Genomic DNA, 14,553 nt, shown 5'->3' with positions numbered 1-14,553 from the left:
GCCCTACTCCCCACGCCCCCCCACCCAGGCTCCCGCGGGATCCCCTGTCCCCAGCTTCTCAGTCCCGGTCTTCCCCGAGGGCTGCACGGGGATGGGAGAGGGCCTTCGGTCAACTTCCAACAAAAGCCACTCCTGGGGCCGGCCGCCCTGTGGCTTCCAGTCGAGGGGGAGGCGCCACTCGCTGGCCCCTTCTGCCCCAGGTCAGGGCCCTCCTCGCCTCTCCAGCCAGCTCCCTCCCCTCCTTCCGTCCCTCCCTGCTGGGGCCACAGCCTCACAAACTAGATTCACAATAAATAAAGCCCACAACCCACCCCTCCGGTGCAATGTTGGGTTGACTGACTTTCAGAGGATCCTGACCTGTGCTTTGTGTTTTCATACAGTTAAGAAAGAGAGAGAGAGGCACAAGGACTCGAGAAGGGGGCCTAGGAAGGGAGATGCAGGGAGGAGGGAGTAAGGCACAGAAAGACAAGCCAGAGGGGCCAAGTCACACCCTGGAAGGGGGCTGGGCATGCTCTTGCTTCCCTCCCTCCCAGGGGGCTACAGAAGACCCTCTGGACAGGACCCCAACCATCCCTGGGCGGGGAGGAAGGGGCTGCAGGGGGAGGGGGAGAGCTACTTCCTGGGGTGTGTTACCAAATTGTTCCCAAGTTGCTCAAATGGAGGAGGAGTTCCCAATTGCAACGGCAAAAGACCCGAACAATGAATGCCCCACCCCTAAATAAAGAGTAAAGACATTACAGCTGAAATCCAGAGAGAAACGGCCAGGAGGCCCTTGTGGTGGAGAAAGTGGGGTTGGGAGGGGAGGACAGAGAAAGCTCCAAAACACTTTTGAAAAAGGACAACACCCAACACCCTCCAAAGGAGCTGCAAGTCGGCGAGCAGGACGCCTACCTAGCGCCGGTGGCGGCTTGGCCGGTAGCAGCAGCGGCCACCTCGTCCTCCTTGCTCGGCTCCGGGGTCCCCTTTCTGCTCCACTCTCCGGCCCGGCCACAGCAGGGCTGTCTGTGTGAGGGGCAGGGGCAGGGACCGGTGGGGCGGAGCGAGGGCACCAGCATGCGGGGCTGGGGTGTGGGGGCGACCTGAGGCCCACCTCCCCTCACTCGTGGTGTGGCGAGAGAGTGACTTTCCTCGCCTGCGGAGAGAGGGAAGAGGGGGCCTGTCCCAGGCTGGGACGGGCTTTCATAGCATTCCGACTTTTTCCTATGGACTGTACAGAGGGGTCTGGGGCCCTGAAACTACCCCCGAAGCTCAGGGTGGGGTGACAGAACACCCTCCATTTCAGGAGCAAGAAACTAGCTCCAGGGGCCCGCTTCCTGCCCCCCCCCTCCCGGGGGGCTTCTAGCCCAAAGGTAGGGCAGGGAGACNTTTTTTTTTTTTTTTTTTTTTTTTTTTTTTTTTTTTTTTTTTTTTTTTTTTTTTTTTTTTTGGACAGGCAGGGAGGGGGCGGAGTCTGGAGGCAGAACCCTCTGGATCTGCACCCCATCATTTGTACAAGCTTGTCCTCCGAGCTCCCTAGTGAAGCTCCGGCCCGAGTTGGGGGTGGGGTTCCCCTAGGAAGGGTGAGGGTGGAGGACAGGCCCCTTTAGAACTGTGCTGGCTGCTTTGTTGGGTTGATTTTGTTCCTTCCCCGGAAGGTCGGGGCGGGGTCGGGAGGGGAGAAAGGCAGTTCTGCTGCATCCTTTCTTTCTTTCTGTCCTCTACTTAACAGAGTCCGTTTGCATGTTTCTTTCTGCTTGGCTGCTGGTGCACAGCTCCACCGAGACCTCTTCCGAGGGCTCTCCGAGAACTGGGCTGCTTCTGGGGTCTGCAGGGCTCCCCGGGCTGGAGGAGAGAAGGGCTGAGTGGCTGACGACGTCTAATTTTTGCTTTTCGGTGGGGCTGGGCTGGGGGATTTTTCCACGTCTCAAAATTTCTTCTCCCCCCGTTTGAGGAACCTCTTCTTTACATTTTGTCATTTCTTTTTGTCGATCTTATCAGAGGAACCAGGACTGAAATGGGACAAAAAGAGGCCATATTGAGAACAGCAGGGGCAAGTCTCTTCTCCATCCCACCTGGCCCACTGACTGCAGGCCTGAGCCCAAGGCCCCTGGAGGGCCCACCTCCAGCAGAGTCAAGGACACCAACACCCCACGAAGAGGTACATCCCCATGCTGTCAGAACCTCCTATGGGAATCCTGCCGCCCCCAAGAGACCCTGCCCCAGTGTTAGGGTCCAGCTGGCCTTCCCGTGGGCACTGTGCCCAGCGGGGGGGACCCCCATGGCTGGAGCTGGCACAGGCACAGACCTGGGATCGGGCCATGTTTCCAATTGTTTAGGTTTTTGTATGGGTCCTGCAGGGTGGGGAGGATGCCAGGCTGGAGCTTTTGTCCCCAGAGGGGTTTTGGGAGTGGGGTGGGGGTGGCTCAGCTTCTTGCTGAGTTTTCTTTCTGTCTCTTTGGATTAAAAGCAGAAATTCCCGTCTGTACTCCCCAGCCAAGGTCCCACAGGCTGAAAGGCTGGGGGAGGGGGGGGACACCACATGGCTTCAGTCCCTAGCGGTACCCGGCCTGGGGGAGGGGCCCCGGAGCCCACTGTGCTTGATCCTCTACCCTCAGGGCACCTGGTGCAGGGGGAAGGACACAAGGCTCCCTGGGGCGGGAGTCGCTTCCCTCAAGGTGCCAGCAGGGGGAGCCACCTTCCCACAAACGAGTCCTGGTGGCTACTCCTCACAAAATACACCTGACCGGAGGCTGGGCCGTCGGGCAATGGCCTCCATCAAGGCTCTGGCCCCACCTTGCGGCCAGCGGGGGAGGGGTGGGAACGGAGGTGCTCTCCTCTACCAGCTACAGGACCCGGGTAGGCCTGGTAGTACCCTCGGGGCCAAAAAGGGGTCCCTGAAAATGTATTCCGGGGCCTCAACCAGGCTCTGGGTCACAGACTCAGCTCTGCAGGAGCCAAGCCAAGTACAGAGCCAGCACTGGGTAGTATCCCTTCTGCCCTTGCTCCAAGCCCCACACAGCAGCCGGGAGGGTGAGGAGAGGACGACCCGCCTAAGGCTACACAGTGCCCGCGCGGCCCAGCCAGCACGGAAGCACTGGACGGTTCCGAGTCCATGCTCCCAACCACCGCAGGAGCATGCTCACAGGGAGCCCAGGGCCAAGGCTGCCACATCAGGGTGAGGGCCCGGGGCGGCTAGATCAGCCAGCTTTTCAAAAGAAGCCAGAAGTCCAGACAGCATTGCATGTGAAAGTTGTTGGTGTTTAAAAGGTCTCTTTTCAGCCACACAGATTATGCCTGCAGGCCCACGCCACCCCTCAGGCTCTGGTCTGGGCCGTCTTCTACTATGAGATGAACACACTGAGTTTAGTGTTACAAAGGGCCTAGAAGATCACCTAGAACCTTCTTTGACAGTGGAAACATTCTCTGCTTGCCCTATCCAATGTGGTAGCCACTAGCCACATGCAGCTTCTAAGCAAGTAAAACGTGGCTTAGTGTCACTGAGGGACTGAAGTTTTCTCTAGTTAGTTATTTAATTTAAACTTCAACAGCCACACATGGCCAGCGCCTGCCCCACTGGGTGGTGCAGATGGAGGGCATTTGGAAGAATGGGGCTTTGGTGTGGCCACAATGACTGGGGTGCTGCTGGCATTTACTGGGTGGGCAGAGATGCCGAACTTCCTGCCCCGTGCTGGACAACACCTGGAAGAGACCTGCCCTTCTGTGGCGGGGGCTCCTGGAGGAACTGCCCAAAGTCCAACCCCATCAACTGCCTAAAGGCCTTTAAACGGAGGCTCATGGGATACTTGGCACTGCATGGGGGAAACCCAGGCCTGAGGCACCCCCTGAGTCGGGTGGAGGGCTGAGTCGGAAGCCAGCCCGTGGGGTTCCATTCCTGGCCTGAGGAGAAGGGAGCTGCCTGGGTGAGTCCCTATCACTGCGGCCTAGCCTCGGTATTCTCTAGGACCCCATCCCAAGGGGCGATTACACGGAGACCCTTACAGCACGGCTGTGTGGGCCTGGCCCTCACCCACCTTCCCTGTCAGGGAGAGGAGGCAGGGGACAACCGGGACGAGGAGAGCCCGCTTGGCCCCTCTGTCTTTGTCGGACCAAGCCAAGGCGCCAGGCTGGTACCCTTGGGGTCCCCTGAGCTGCATGGCAGGGGGACAACCACCAGTGCCCAGAATGGGGAACCCCCTCAGGAAAGGGAAGACTCCAGTTCAAGGCCTGGAGTTAGGGACAAAGGTGGTTCCAGGATAGCTTCCCAGCGCCTCCCCAGAGGTCCCAGAAAAGGGGGGGGGCATGTGCCGCCAAGCACAAAGTGGCTTTTTCTGCTCACCCTTTCTGCTTCCTGAGCCAGGTCCAAAATTGATTAAAACTAAGTAAAAAGCGCTGCCCAGGGAATGACAAAATTGCTAAAATTCTCTTTTCTTCCCTCATTCTATTGTTCTCTCTCCATCTGGTGCTCCAGAGATCAGCTAAAGTCACTGGTTACTGTGGAAACCACCCCCCACTGTAGCCCCTGCCCCCGCTGCAGCCGCCTGCCTGCCCCCAGGCCCAAGGGCTCTCGGCTGTGCAGGCCTTGTCCGGCTCCTCCAGTCTCCCCCACCGTCACCCCCAGACACACCTGCCTGCTGGGGCCCCTTGCAAAACAAGGGGAAGAAAAACCATTTCCCAAACTTGCCTCAAACTCTGCCTTGGCCCCAAAGTCCAAGCAAAGTGAGCAGAGAGCGTGAAGAAGGGAAAGCACACGGAGACGGAAACAGGGTGAGCGGGGGAGGACTCGGCAGTGGTCCCCAAGAGTAAGCACGCGCACGGAGCTCTAGGCGGCTGGGGCGGAGGGGCGGAGGGAGGGCGGGCAGGCGAGAGCGATGGAGCCCTGCCGCCTGGTGCCAGCCCAGAGCCAGGAGGGGAGGCCCGCCTGCTGTCCCTTCCTCTGGCACCCCCTCCCGCCCTCTGCCAGCAGGGCTCTCTCGGCCTCCCTGGCACAGAGCAGCGGAGGGGGCTGGCTCCAGCCCCTGCTCGGAGCCATTGTTTTTCTTCTCAACACCCCCAAGTTCAAGTTCATCTGGGTGTTACATCATGTCTGGTTGCTCCTGGAAACCAGACGGGTCAGACGTGACTCTGGGGAAAGGGGGTGGGAAGCTGGAGGGGGTTGAAGTTCCCCTCCCCTCCCCTCCTTGCCACTAGGGAGCTCTGAAGTTTGAAGTTTGACAAAGTTTTTTGGTTTTTTTTTTTTTTTTTTTTTTTGAGGGAGGGAAAGGAAAAGGGAAAAAAAAAACAAAACCTCAAACCACACACACAAAACTTCCATCCACCAACTTTCTCTGGACTCAGGCCTCAGAGCAGTAAAGAAGCAGGAGCCGAAAGAGGTGGCCCTGGGGCTCTGGGCCGATGTGGATTTCCTGGGGCTGAGAAAGCCTCCAAGGCCTTGGGCTCACAGGGTGGTGTTTTTGTAAAATGTGTGAAAGAGAACCATATTTGCACGTTCTTTTCCGAGAAGCCCAGTGGTGCTGTAAAAGCTGCCTCCACCCTGCTCCTGAGGTGGGTTCTCCCTGAACCCTAGGGCCTGAGGCTCTGTGGGCTAGTCCCAGCCTCTCAAGGACAGGCACAGGGAGGAGGGGGCCTGCGTGCGTACGTGTGCACGGATGCCTGTACAAAGCCGGATCCAGGGCATTCCAGCAGGAGGGCTGGAGTTTTCCTTGTGAGAACTGGGGACAGACGGGAGCTGGACTGGAGGTTCCAACAGCCCGGCCTCCCCTCTAACAGGATTCATGGGGATGTGAGGGAGGGGCCTCCAGGGTGGCAACAGGCCCTGCCCTACCCTGGGTACCAGAGTCTCCGGGCATGCAGCCCACCAGGACAGCTCTGTCCCTCCTCCACCCCTTGCCCAGCCCACCCAAAGCCAAGGAAGGAGGGAGGGCTGGGGGCCAGGGCTTCCAGCTGGAGAGGGAGGAAAGCAACAGGCAGACGCTGTCCTCTTCCTAACGGGGCCTCGGGCTACCATCAGGCCTGGCCCAGAGCGCCTCTAGCCTCAGGTCTTTGGCCGCCTTCCCCAGGGCCGGGGCTGTCAGAGCTAATTATCCAATTAGCTGATTAGCCAGGGGACCTGGGGGCTGCCTGGGGAGGCAGGCTCAGCTGGGCTTGCGAAAGCCTGGGCCCTCCGGCCCTTCCCTAGCCCCTTCTCCCGGATTGGCCCCAAGGAACCGGCCTCTTCCCAGACGTCCGTGATGCCCCCGCCCCTGCCTGTTCCCCCTGTCACATCCACACGGTGGGTGGGGCCTCCTACCTGAGACTGCTGTGGGATGTTCAGAAAGTTGCCGTCCCGGGGTCCGATGCTGACAAACCGGTTGGCAGAGGAGGCGCCTGTCGTTGCGAATGCTGTGGGGAGCAGGGAAGAGAGGGAGAGACCCTGTGAGGCCTTGGGGCCTGCCCAGGCACTGCCCTTCGGGGCTGCTGAGAGAGGGAGAGACTGGATTAGACCATGCTGCCAGGGCTTAGGCTGGCCGTGGGAAGGACAGGCCAGAGGGGTCCCATCATCCTCTCGCTGACCAGGAGCACACACTGTCCCCCACCCCTAGCACTGCACCTCAGCCAGGTGTCCTCTTTCCTGGTCCGGGGTGAGGGAGGGGCCCTGGAGGCTTTAGCTGAGGTCCCATAGACCCTGCTGTGTCCCCACACCAGGCACTGAGCAGGACTGAGGATGGCCCTTGTTGAAGCGAGGCACCCTTGCTTTCCCACGGCCTCTTTTGGGTCTGGGAAGAGGGAGCCTGGGAGGGTGGGAGGCTGGGGGCTCTGCCGGACCGGCCCCACCCTGCTCAGGGAAGGCCGGCTCCGCCAGGCCACCTGTCCAACCAGGGCACAGCTAGCTGGGTGCTGCACCGCGGAATCACACTGGGCAGCCCCAAGGATGGGACTGATGGCTCCGGGAACCTGAAGGGGCCCAACAGAGGGCTGAGTCCGGTGGGACAGGGTCCGAGAGAGGAGCTGGCTGCCAGCTTGGGCCCAGAGGTGGCAAGGCTCAGGCCCAGCAGGCATCCTCCTCTGATGGATGAGCCAGATCCCGTGGTCCTGCGGTTCGCAGGGCCTGAGATGAGCCAGAGCACAAGAGGAGGGGGCTGGAGGGCCTGGCGGAGCCTTAGGGCTCGGGGGCCCCGCAGCAGTTGTTTTGGAGCCTGAGGGGGCAAATAGGCACCCAAACAGCCCTGAGCTCTTCTCAGGTTTTCTGGCTGGAACCCTACGGGAGGGAATGGGTCCTGCACCCCCAGTAGGGAGGATGTCCCCCAGAAGGACAAGACTGTCACAGGCTGCCGGGGATTCCCCCACACACACCCTCTACCACATACACCCAAGGGACTGCGTGCTCACCAGATTCTGTCCAGGGTGCCCCCCAGCCCCCTTGCAGCCTGGTGCCTCCTCCCCCACCCTGCCCACCTCCAATGACCATGACCATGACTTGGTGTCTTATGGCGGATGCAGATGGGAAGATGGCATGAAGAGGATGGAGAGGGGAAAAGAACTCAAACCATGAGAAAGAAGGCAACAGAGCGCGAGACGCGAGACGGAGAAAAGTGAGATGGGCCGCCCCTCCCACTGCTGACCAGGAAGTCCTGGCCTGTGGCCTGCCAGCCCCCAGAGCGCCCGAAGCGCTGCCCACCCCCTGCCCGCAGACGGCACACCGCCCACCCTCCACCTCTCCTGTCCTTCACACGTCGGGTCTACCTTGGGCCTCTCAACTCAGATTTTTCTTTTCCCTTTAACAAAATTTGTCATTGGTTAAAAGAGAGAGAGAGAGAAGGAGAAAGAGATGAAGTAAGCCGAGGCCCAGAGCCCTCCCTTGTCCTTGGAACATTCAACCTGGGGAAGGGAGAGGGATGGGAGGAGGGGGAAAAAAAAAGAAAAAAAAAAAAAGAGGAACAACGAGAAACCAAATGTGAGATTGGAGGGGAGGAGGTCAGGGGCCGGCCGCTGTACAGTTAGAGGCCCAAGGGCCCTGGAATGGAGGTGAGGGGGCAAGGCCAAAAGGGGATGGTGGTGGCGTCGCCTTGTGGTCACATTTAATTTTTTTGGTGTAGCGGGGCACAACGAAACAACAAAAATCAAAAAACAAAAAAACAAAAAATGAAAAAAACAGCAATCAGGCATGAAGATGGCATGGCTGCGCCTCCCCACCCCCCTCCCACCTTGGCCAGCACCCCTGGCCTGCGTGCCCCACTGTGCTCCCCCTCCCGCCCCCCGGAGGGGCCTGGGCCAGGGGCCCCGGCTGGGAGCAGCGGGTGGGCAGGGGGCGCTCGTGGGGTGCTGGCTGGTGCAACTGAGGCCCAGGAGGCCATGACTGGGGGGCTCAGCTCTGCTCTTGTCCGGGTGGGAGGCTCCATGGCGCTCTGGGTCAGGGGGCTTTGGCAGTGGGCGGGGCAGGGGTTTTTCGTTTTGCCGTGGAGACTGTTTGGATGGGCCAGGGATGCTGGGCGTTGTGGTTTCGGTTTCATCGTCCACTTACAAGGTGATGGAGGAGTCAAGGCGGCGCCGTCTGGGGCAGTGCTGGTGGATTTGGAATCAGGCATAGGAAGGGGCACAGGTCTGGCCACTGGAGGCGGCGGCGGTAGCAAAAATGACCCCGGGACTTTGCCCTGGCCGCTACCGTTGGGCTGCGAACAACATAAATAGAGTGACGCATGAAGGCACATCCCACACAGACACACGCTCCCCTGCGCGGCCACGCCAGCTCGCTCCTGAGAGCGGGCGCTCCCGGTAGAAGATGCAGGATGGGGTCGTCTCCTCCGGGGCACAGGGTGGGTGAGGGTGTGAGGCTTCTATTTGGTCTCTCAGGTGTTTCTCTCTCTCTTTTTTTTTTTTTTTTTTTGTGGTCCTCTTTGAAGTTGTGGGAGGGACGAGAGGGGGTGTCCGACGAGTGGTTTGTTATTTCTTAGGGAACATGTTTTAGGTACCAAAACATGCCACCTAGCCATATAAGCAGCTGCACCTAGAACGCTCATGCTCTTGAAGACCTTCTGCCGCAGCAAGTAAGATGTGCCAGCTCTCCCCCCACTGTCCCCAGAAAACACGCATGCCTCCCCTCTGTGGGCCCCTGGGGTGGGGCCAGCTGACCCCACCAAGGACTACAGGCCCTTCAGCGTCTACCCCTACAGCACGGCCTGGGGAGACGCCGGGTGCTGGGGGGCTCGCCCTTGACTCCGACAGCCTGAGGATTGCGGGGTGCTGGCCCATTTCCTACAGAACAGCCCAGGAGGAAAGTCCATCGCTGCCAGCTCCAGTTCCCACGAGGCTCTTCGAGAGGACTTCCCTGTACAGTGCCCTGGAAGTCCGGGATGCTCGGTCGCCAGATCCATTCCTTGGCTTTATTCCCTCTTGTGCCTCAAACTCAAGTTTCCTCCCCAAGCCCCATGCGTGCCTTTCATGCATCAGCCTTTGGGAGTCAGGGGACGTAGGCACCACAGCGAGGGGCAGAGGTCCCTGGCCTCCTGCAGGGACAGCTTCCCTGGAGAAGCCTCCCTGGAGTTCTGGGCATGTATCTCCCACTGCTCTGGGCAGTGCTCTTGATGACCGCCTACAGCCTGGGCTCAGGGTGAGTGGGCCAGAGCTCTGAGTCCTAAACGGTCCCCTCTCCCGAGGGGAAGAGCTCTGCCCCCAGCCACCCAGGTGCAAGGCTATGGGAGGCTCCTGTGCTGCTCCTTCTGTTGGTGGGTGAACTGTGTGGGGTGCACCCCCTTGATGTCTCCAGCCAGCCCATCCTCTACCACTGGTTCCACCTGGACTAGGACAACGAGACTCCCAAGGGCTCTCCCCTGTGCTAACAATGCACTCCTAAGCTTAGTGTCTCAGCGCCCAGCTCCGTACCAGGGGCTTTACTCAGCTGGTGTCCAATCCCCCAACCCTGTAAGGCATCAGTTTTCGCCTGGGGCGGAGGCAGTGGGGTGGATTCTGCTCCTGCAGGGGGCATTAACAATGTCTGGAGACATGTTGGGTAGCACCACTTCTGGGGGTGCTGCTGGCATCTGGTGGGGGTGGAGGCAGGGATGCTGCTATATACCCCACAATGCACGAGACAGGCCCCAGGATAAAGGCCCAACAATCCAAACATTAATAGTGCCGTGGCTGGGAAACCCTGATGCAAGGGAAGCTCCATTCTCCCCCTTTCACAACTGGGGAAACTGAGGCCCTGTGCAGCTGAGTGGTTTATCCAAAGTCACCCAGGGGTTAACTGGTGAGGCCTGAAATTCACAACCATGTCTCTCTCACTCCAGGGATCTGGTGGATTTTTTCCAGCGGGCTCATCCCAACCCTCTTCTCCAAATCTGAATGCGCTCAGGCTTCTCCCCTCCCCTTCCACAGCTCTGACTGCGTGTAACATAAAATACGAGCCCCCCAGTTGGGCCTTCAAGGCCCCTATGGTGGAGCCCAGATGGGGTCCTTCACCACTCATGCCCCTACATTCACCTCCTCTCAAGTACTTCCCTTTGCAAACCAACTGGGGTTTCCAGAACATAGCCTAAGCAGCTGGGGGCTGCACACGTGCTCACTGCAGAACCCTCTGCCTACAACACCCCTTCCCACAACCCTAAAGGCCTGCTCAGAAAACACCATCCCCAACAAGGGACCAGCCAGATACCCTACATCACTATCCATCTCTCTCTGCCTTTCTTTTCTAGCATACTCGTGACCTCCACTATAGCCTTTGAAGCAGGCTGCCTCCCGGGCTCCCTAGCAAGCCCGGGGACGGCCACCTCTGTGTGGCCCAGGCGTGCAGCGTTCAAGTCCCACTGACTAAGCTGAATCAACCAGTCCATCCTGCTGCCTTTCAAACCATGGAGCTCCATGCCTGACTCCGAGCAAGCCACACCCTTCCGAGCACTGGCCGTTCCCCTCCCCCACCCTTCACCTCTAAAGACCAGCACCTAGGGTTGACATTGTCCCTCTAAATGGTTCCCTTGACTTGCTCTTTCCTGCCCACTCAAAGGTCCCCTGACAAAAGCAAGCAGGGGCTGCTGATCCCTGTTTGTGTCCTGGGCTGGAGACCCTTTGTGCCAGGTGTCCTTTCAGAAACAGGCAACTGGCCCCATCATGTCTGCAGCCTATCCGGTGCCTAGCTTGCTCTTCCATCAGGGCAGGAAACCGGAGTCTCAGGAGATCACAGCCTCACTCCTTTACTCCAGGCCATCCTGAGCTTGGGCCCCCCGAGGGGCTGGGACACACGGCCTTCCAGGCAGCCCTTGCTCCCACAGGGTGGCCTGTGCCTCCTTCTAGTCCCCAAGACCCTGTCTCCTCCCAGGAGGACCTCAATCATTCATTGCACTTGATGAAGCCAATCCTAGCCCAACGTGGCCAGACATGGAAAATCGCTGATTTACAACATTTAGTTTCTGGAAGCTACTTCCAACCAGGCTAGGATATCTCAGCTCTGATTGGGGTACAAGTTTAGGTTTTAAAACATTTCAAGGTCTTGTAATTTTGCGGTAGCTTGAAACCTCATGAGTTAAAAGCTAGAAGGAACCGGGAGATGGGATAGCTCTTCACTTTCAACTGACAGATGAAGACGCAGGCCTGGCCGCTCCGGCGCTGGTGCTTGAGGACGACCTACAACCAGTCTTCCTGCCTCCCAGTCACGCTATCCCATCGGGCCCTGTGACTTGTCCATCGTGTTCACTTGGCGGTCTCTTCTCTCTGCCAGAAATACAGCTAACCAGGCATCCTCCTTCTGCCCTTTGCATCTCCTTTGAGTGGTGTGTCCATCTGGCCTTGGCCTTTACTGATTTGGCTCTTCTCAATTAGGGCCTCATGCTGTGGTCCGAGGATGAGCACAAGGGTGGTGCCTGGGAACCCTTTTGCAAATTGTAAAAATTTTGTATGCATATTTTTTCTGCAAATATGATCTGTAACTTCACATTCTCAAAGAGGTTAGGAATTTACTCCTTTAGGCTTTAGATCAGTGGTTCTCAAAGTAGGTCACCCGACCAGAAACAGCATCACCTGGGAATGTGGGGAGAAATGTAGATTCTCAGCCCCACCCCAGGCCTGCTGAATCAGAATCAGGTGAGGCCCAGGCACCTGTGTGTTAGCGAGCCTTCCAGGTGATTCGTGCATGCTAAGACTGAGAACTATTGCTCTGGAGGTCGCCACGGAACCAGAGTAGCCTGGTACTGCCACTCCCTGTTACCAGGTCAGCTGCAGAGCCTGGGGATTCTGGCTCGCTCCTCCTCCAGAGCCTGCTGCTGAGCCCTGGGGAGCAGGCTCACTGAAGACACCACCCCCCTCTCTGGGCACAACAGGCCAGAGGAGGAAACCCAAAGAGACTGCTCCCCAGCCCGGCTAGGCTCTCTGTTTAGCCAGAGTGACTGTTTGCCCTCCTCTGCAGTGTTCTATCCATGGTCTACTCGGAGCAAGCATCTGCCTTCTGGACCAGACGAGCCCTTAATCTTGAATGGTCAAGTCAAGGGAGAGGCTCAGGACCCAGCCATCATCAGGATGCTTAAGGATGGACTGACCCATACTCCCGAGGGTCCTGCGGGTTAGGTTTGGCTCTTTGGGCTAAACTGGTCCCTCAGGTCAGTCTCATTTTGGTTCCAAACCCCAGCTGCCTCTGTGGGCAAGAAGGCAGGCAAGGTGGAATTCCTGGACTCTCTGATCCACATTTCAGACCCCAGGCGCCTTGGGCGCTGGGACATAGGCTGGCAGCTCCCATAGACTCTGCTGGCATCTCTGAAGGAGGCGTAGTAGCCGTCGGGGGTCATGGCCACTTCTCCCTCCATGCCCCTAAAAGTGGACAGAGCTTGTCCAGAGAGGTGGGCAAGGCTCTGAGTGCAATAAGGAGCTGCAGAGCCAGCAAGAGAAAACCTCACAGGGAAAAGGGGAAAAGGAAACGAGGAAAGCAGAAGGAGGGAGAACAGGAGAGAGGGAAGAGGACCAGCCTCCGTTCTGGACAGCGAGAGCGAGGAGGCTGAGCCGTAGCCCTGCCCCAAATCAATACACCAGCACTTAGCAAATGCCCACTCTGCACAGGCTGCCCTGAGGCAGCACTGGGCAGTGGCCAAGGGCCGCCCACAGCTCTCTCTGGGCCACCTCTTGCATGGGCTTCCGAACGCCTTTCCCCACCACAGCCCTTTGAGTATCTTCCCCACCTGACCTCTCACCACGGGTTTCCAGGCTGGACCAGATGCAGGAGGAGGGGCTGAGCCTTCTCACAGCGCAGTACGCTGCTGGGACTCTAGAACCTTCCCAGAGGTCTAGAGACCACTGTGTCCCAACCCGGAGTGTTCTCCCGGGGACTAAGGGAGGACCACTGTCCCACTGAATGGTCGCCTCTGGCCCACCACTGTCTGGGATAAGCCCTTTGCTGAGTGGCCTGTGTTTCTGCTTGTCAGTGACTGGGCCCTAGGGCTTGCTGACGGAGAAGGGCAGCGGGGCGGCAGAGCTCCACAGGCAACCAGCGTCTCTTCTAGGCTAAGGAGCAGAAGGGCTTCGCTCCAGAACAGTAACTGACCTGGGAACCTCTTGCTAAGAGTTCTGCCAACGGGAGACCCCAGGACAGCTCCTGTGGAAGGAGGCAAGGCCTTTCCTCTACCCAGGGTTTCTCACCAGGAAATGAGGATGCCCCCAGGGCACAGTGAAATTTGGAAACATTCTGGATCATCAGGACTGGGAGGGGGTGATGCAGCTGGCACTGAGTGGGCAGGGGCTGCGGATGCTGCTCAGTACCCCACAGTGCATGGGCCAGACCCATGGAACAGAGAAAGAACAGCCCATATGTCAACAGTGCCAAGGCTGGGAACCCTTGGTCTAGAACCTACACAATCCTTGTGGCCCTGAAATTTTCAGAGGGGGGTTACGAGGTAAGGAGCCCGGGCCAGGCTGGATAGATCACGGATACACTCTTACTGGGGGAACAGAGACCGAGGGGAAGGCAAGGAGCCTGAGCAAGGTGGGCCGGCCACTGCCTCCGCCCCCAACTCTGGACTGTGACAGACAGGCCCCGGCATTACACACAGACCCCTACCCCCAGATCCAGAAGATGGAGGTGTTTGGCACTAGCGGCTCTCTGCTGCTCCAGCCCCAGGAGGGCTCCCGGATTTTGGACCCTCTCTCTGTGAGCCCCGAGACAGACGGACAGATGCGGAGATGAGCTGTGGCAGGGCTCCTGGGGCCTCTGGACTCACCTGTCCCGTGGCCTGGCCCGAGCCGTCCGAGCACACGAACTGCACAAACTCCTTCAGCGAGTCCTGCCCGTGGTGGTGGTGGTAGCGGATGGTCGGGTGCGTGAAGTACGGGCTCGACTGCTGGATGATGGATGTGGAGGGGAAGTGCAGCGCTGATGCTGTGGCCCGGGGGCTCCCTGCATGCATGTGGGCAGAAGAAGAAGGGATCAGGGCTCAGGAGGTAGAGAGGGGCGCGATGGAAGATGGGGTGGGAGGGATTGCTGGTCAGAGCGCTGAGGAGCCAGAGGACAAGGGAGAATGGGGTAAGATCAAGGCCAGACCAGAGTGAGGGGAGTGAGGCACCAGCCTTTGGTGAGAAAGTTCAGGCGGTGCCAGATAATTCAGCAACTGAGGTAAGTAACATCTT

At 58.8% G+C, this 14,553-nt stretch overlaps 1 protein-coding gene and 1 long non-coding RNA gene across 8 annotated transcripts in view; one reads left to right on the top strand and one right to left on the bottom strand.

Moving 5' to 3' along the window:
- The first annotated feature begins 1,730 nt into the window (after positions 1–1,730).
- On the top strand, positions 1,731–8,113 carry LOC105238431. The gene is made up of 3 exons (XR_002143067.2): positions 1,731–1,872; positions 1,978–2,137; positions 7,456–8,113. It is a non-coding gene; the product is annotated as an uncharacterized LOC105238431 (long non-coding RNA).
- Positions 1,854–14,553, bottom strand: part of NFIX (nuclear factor I X) — a 97,170-nt gene continuing 84,470 nt past the window's right edge. For 5 of the 7 annotated variants that reach the window (XM_034657863.1, XM_034657864.1, XM_034657861.1 and 2 more), the window contains 4 exons: positions 14,148–14,323; positions 8,477–8,624; positions 6,266–6,357; positions 1,854–1,988 (listed from right to left, as the gene is read on the bottom strand). In XM_034657863.1, coding sequence (XP_034513754.1) covers positions 1,974–1,988; positions 6,266–6,357; positions 8,477–8,624; positions 14,148–14,323 — 431 coding nt within the window. In that variant the 3' untranslated portion in view covers positions 1,854–1,973. The remainder of the gene's footprint in view (positions 1,989–6,265; positions 6,358–8,476; positions 8,625–14,147; positions 14,324–14,553) is intronic. The other 2 variants (XM_034657866.1, XM_034657865.1) reach the window with 1 other exon arrangement.

This window comes from Ailuropoda melanoleuca, chromosome 4 (genome assembly GCF_002007445.2).
Source record: "Ailuropoda melanoleuca isolate Jingjing chromosome 4, ASM200744v2, whole genome shotgun sequence".
NCBI lineage: Eukaryota > Metazoa > Chordata > Mammalia > Carnivora > Ursidae > Ailuropoda > Ailuropoda melanoleuca.
The sequence above is the reverse complement of the archived record's forward strand: the minus strand, read 5'-3'. Positions and strand labels throughout refer to the sequence as shown.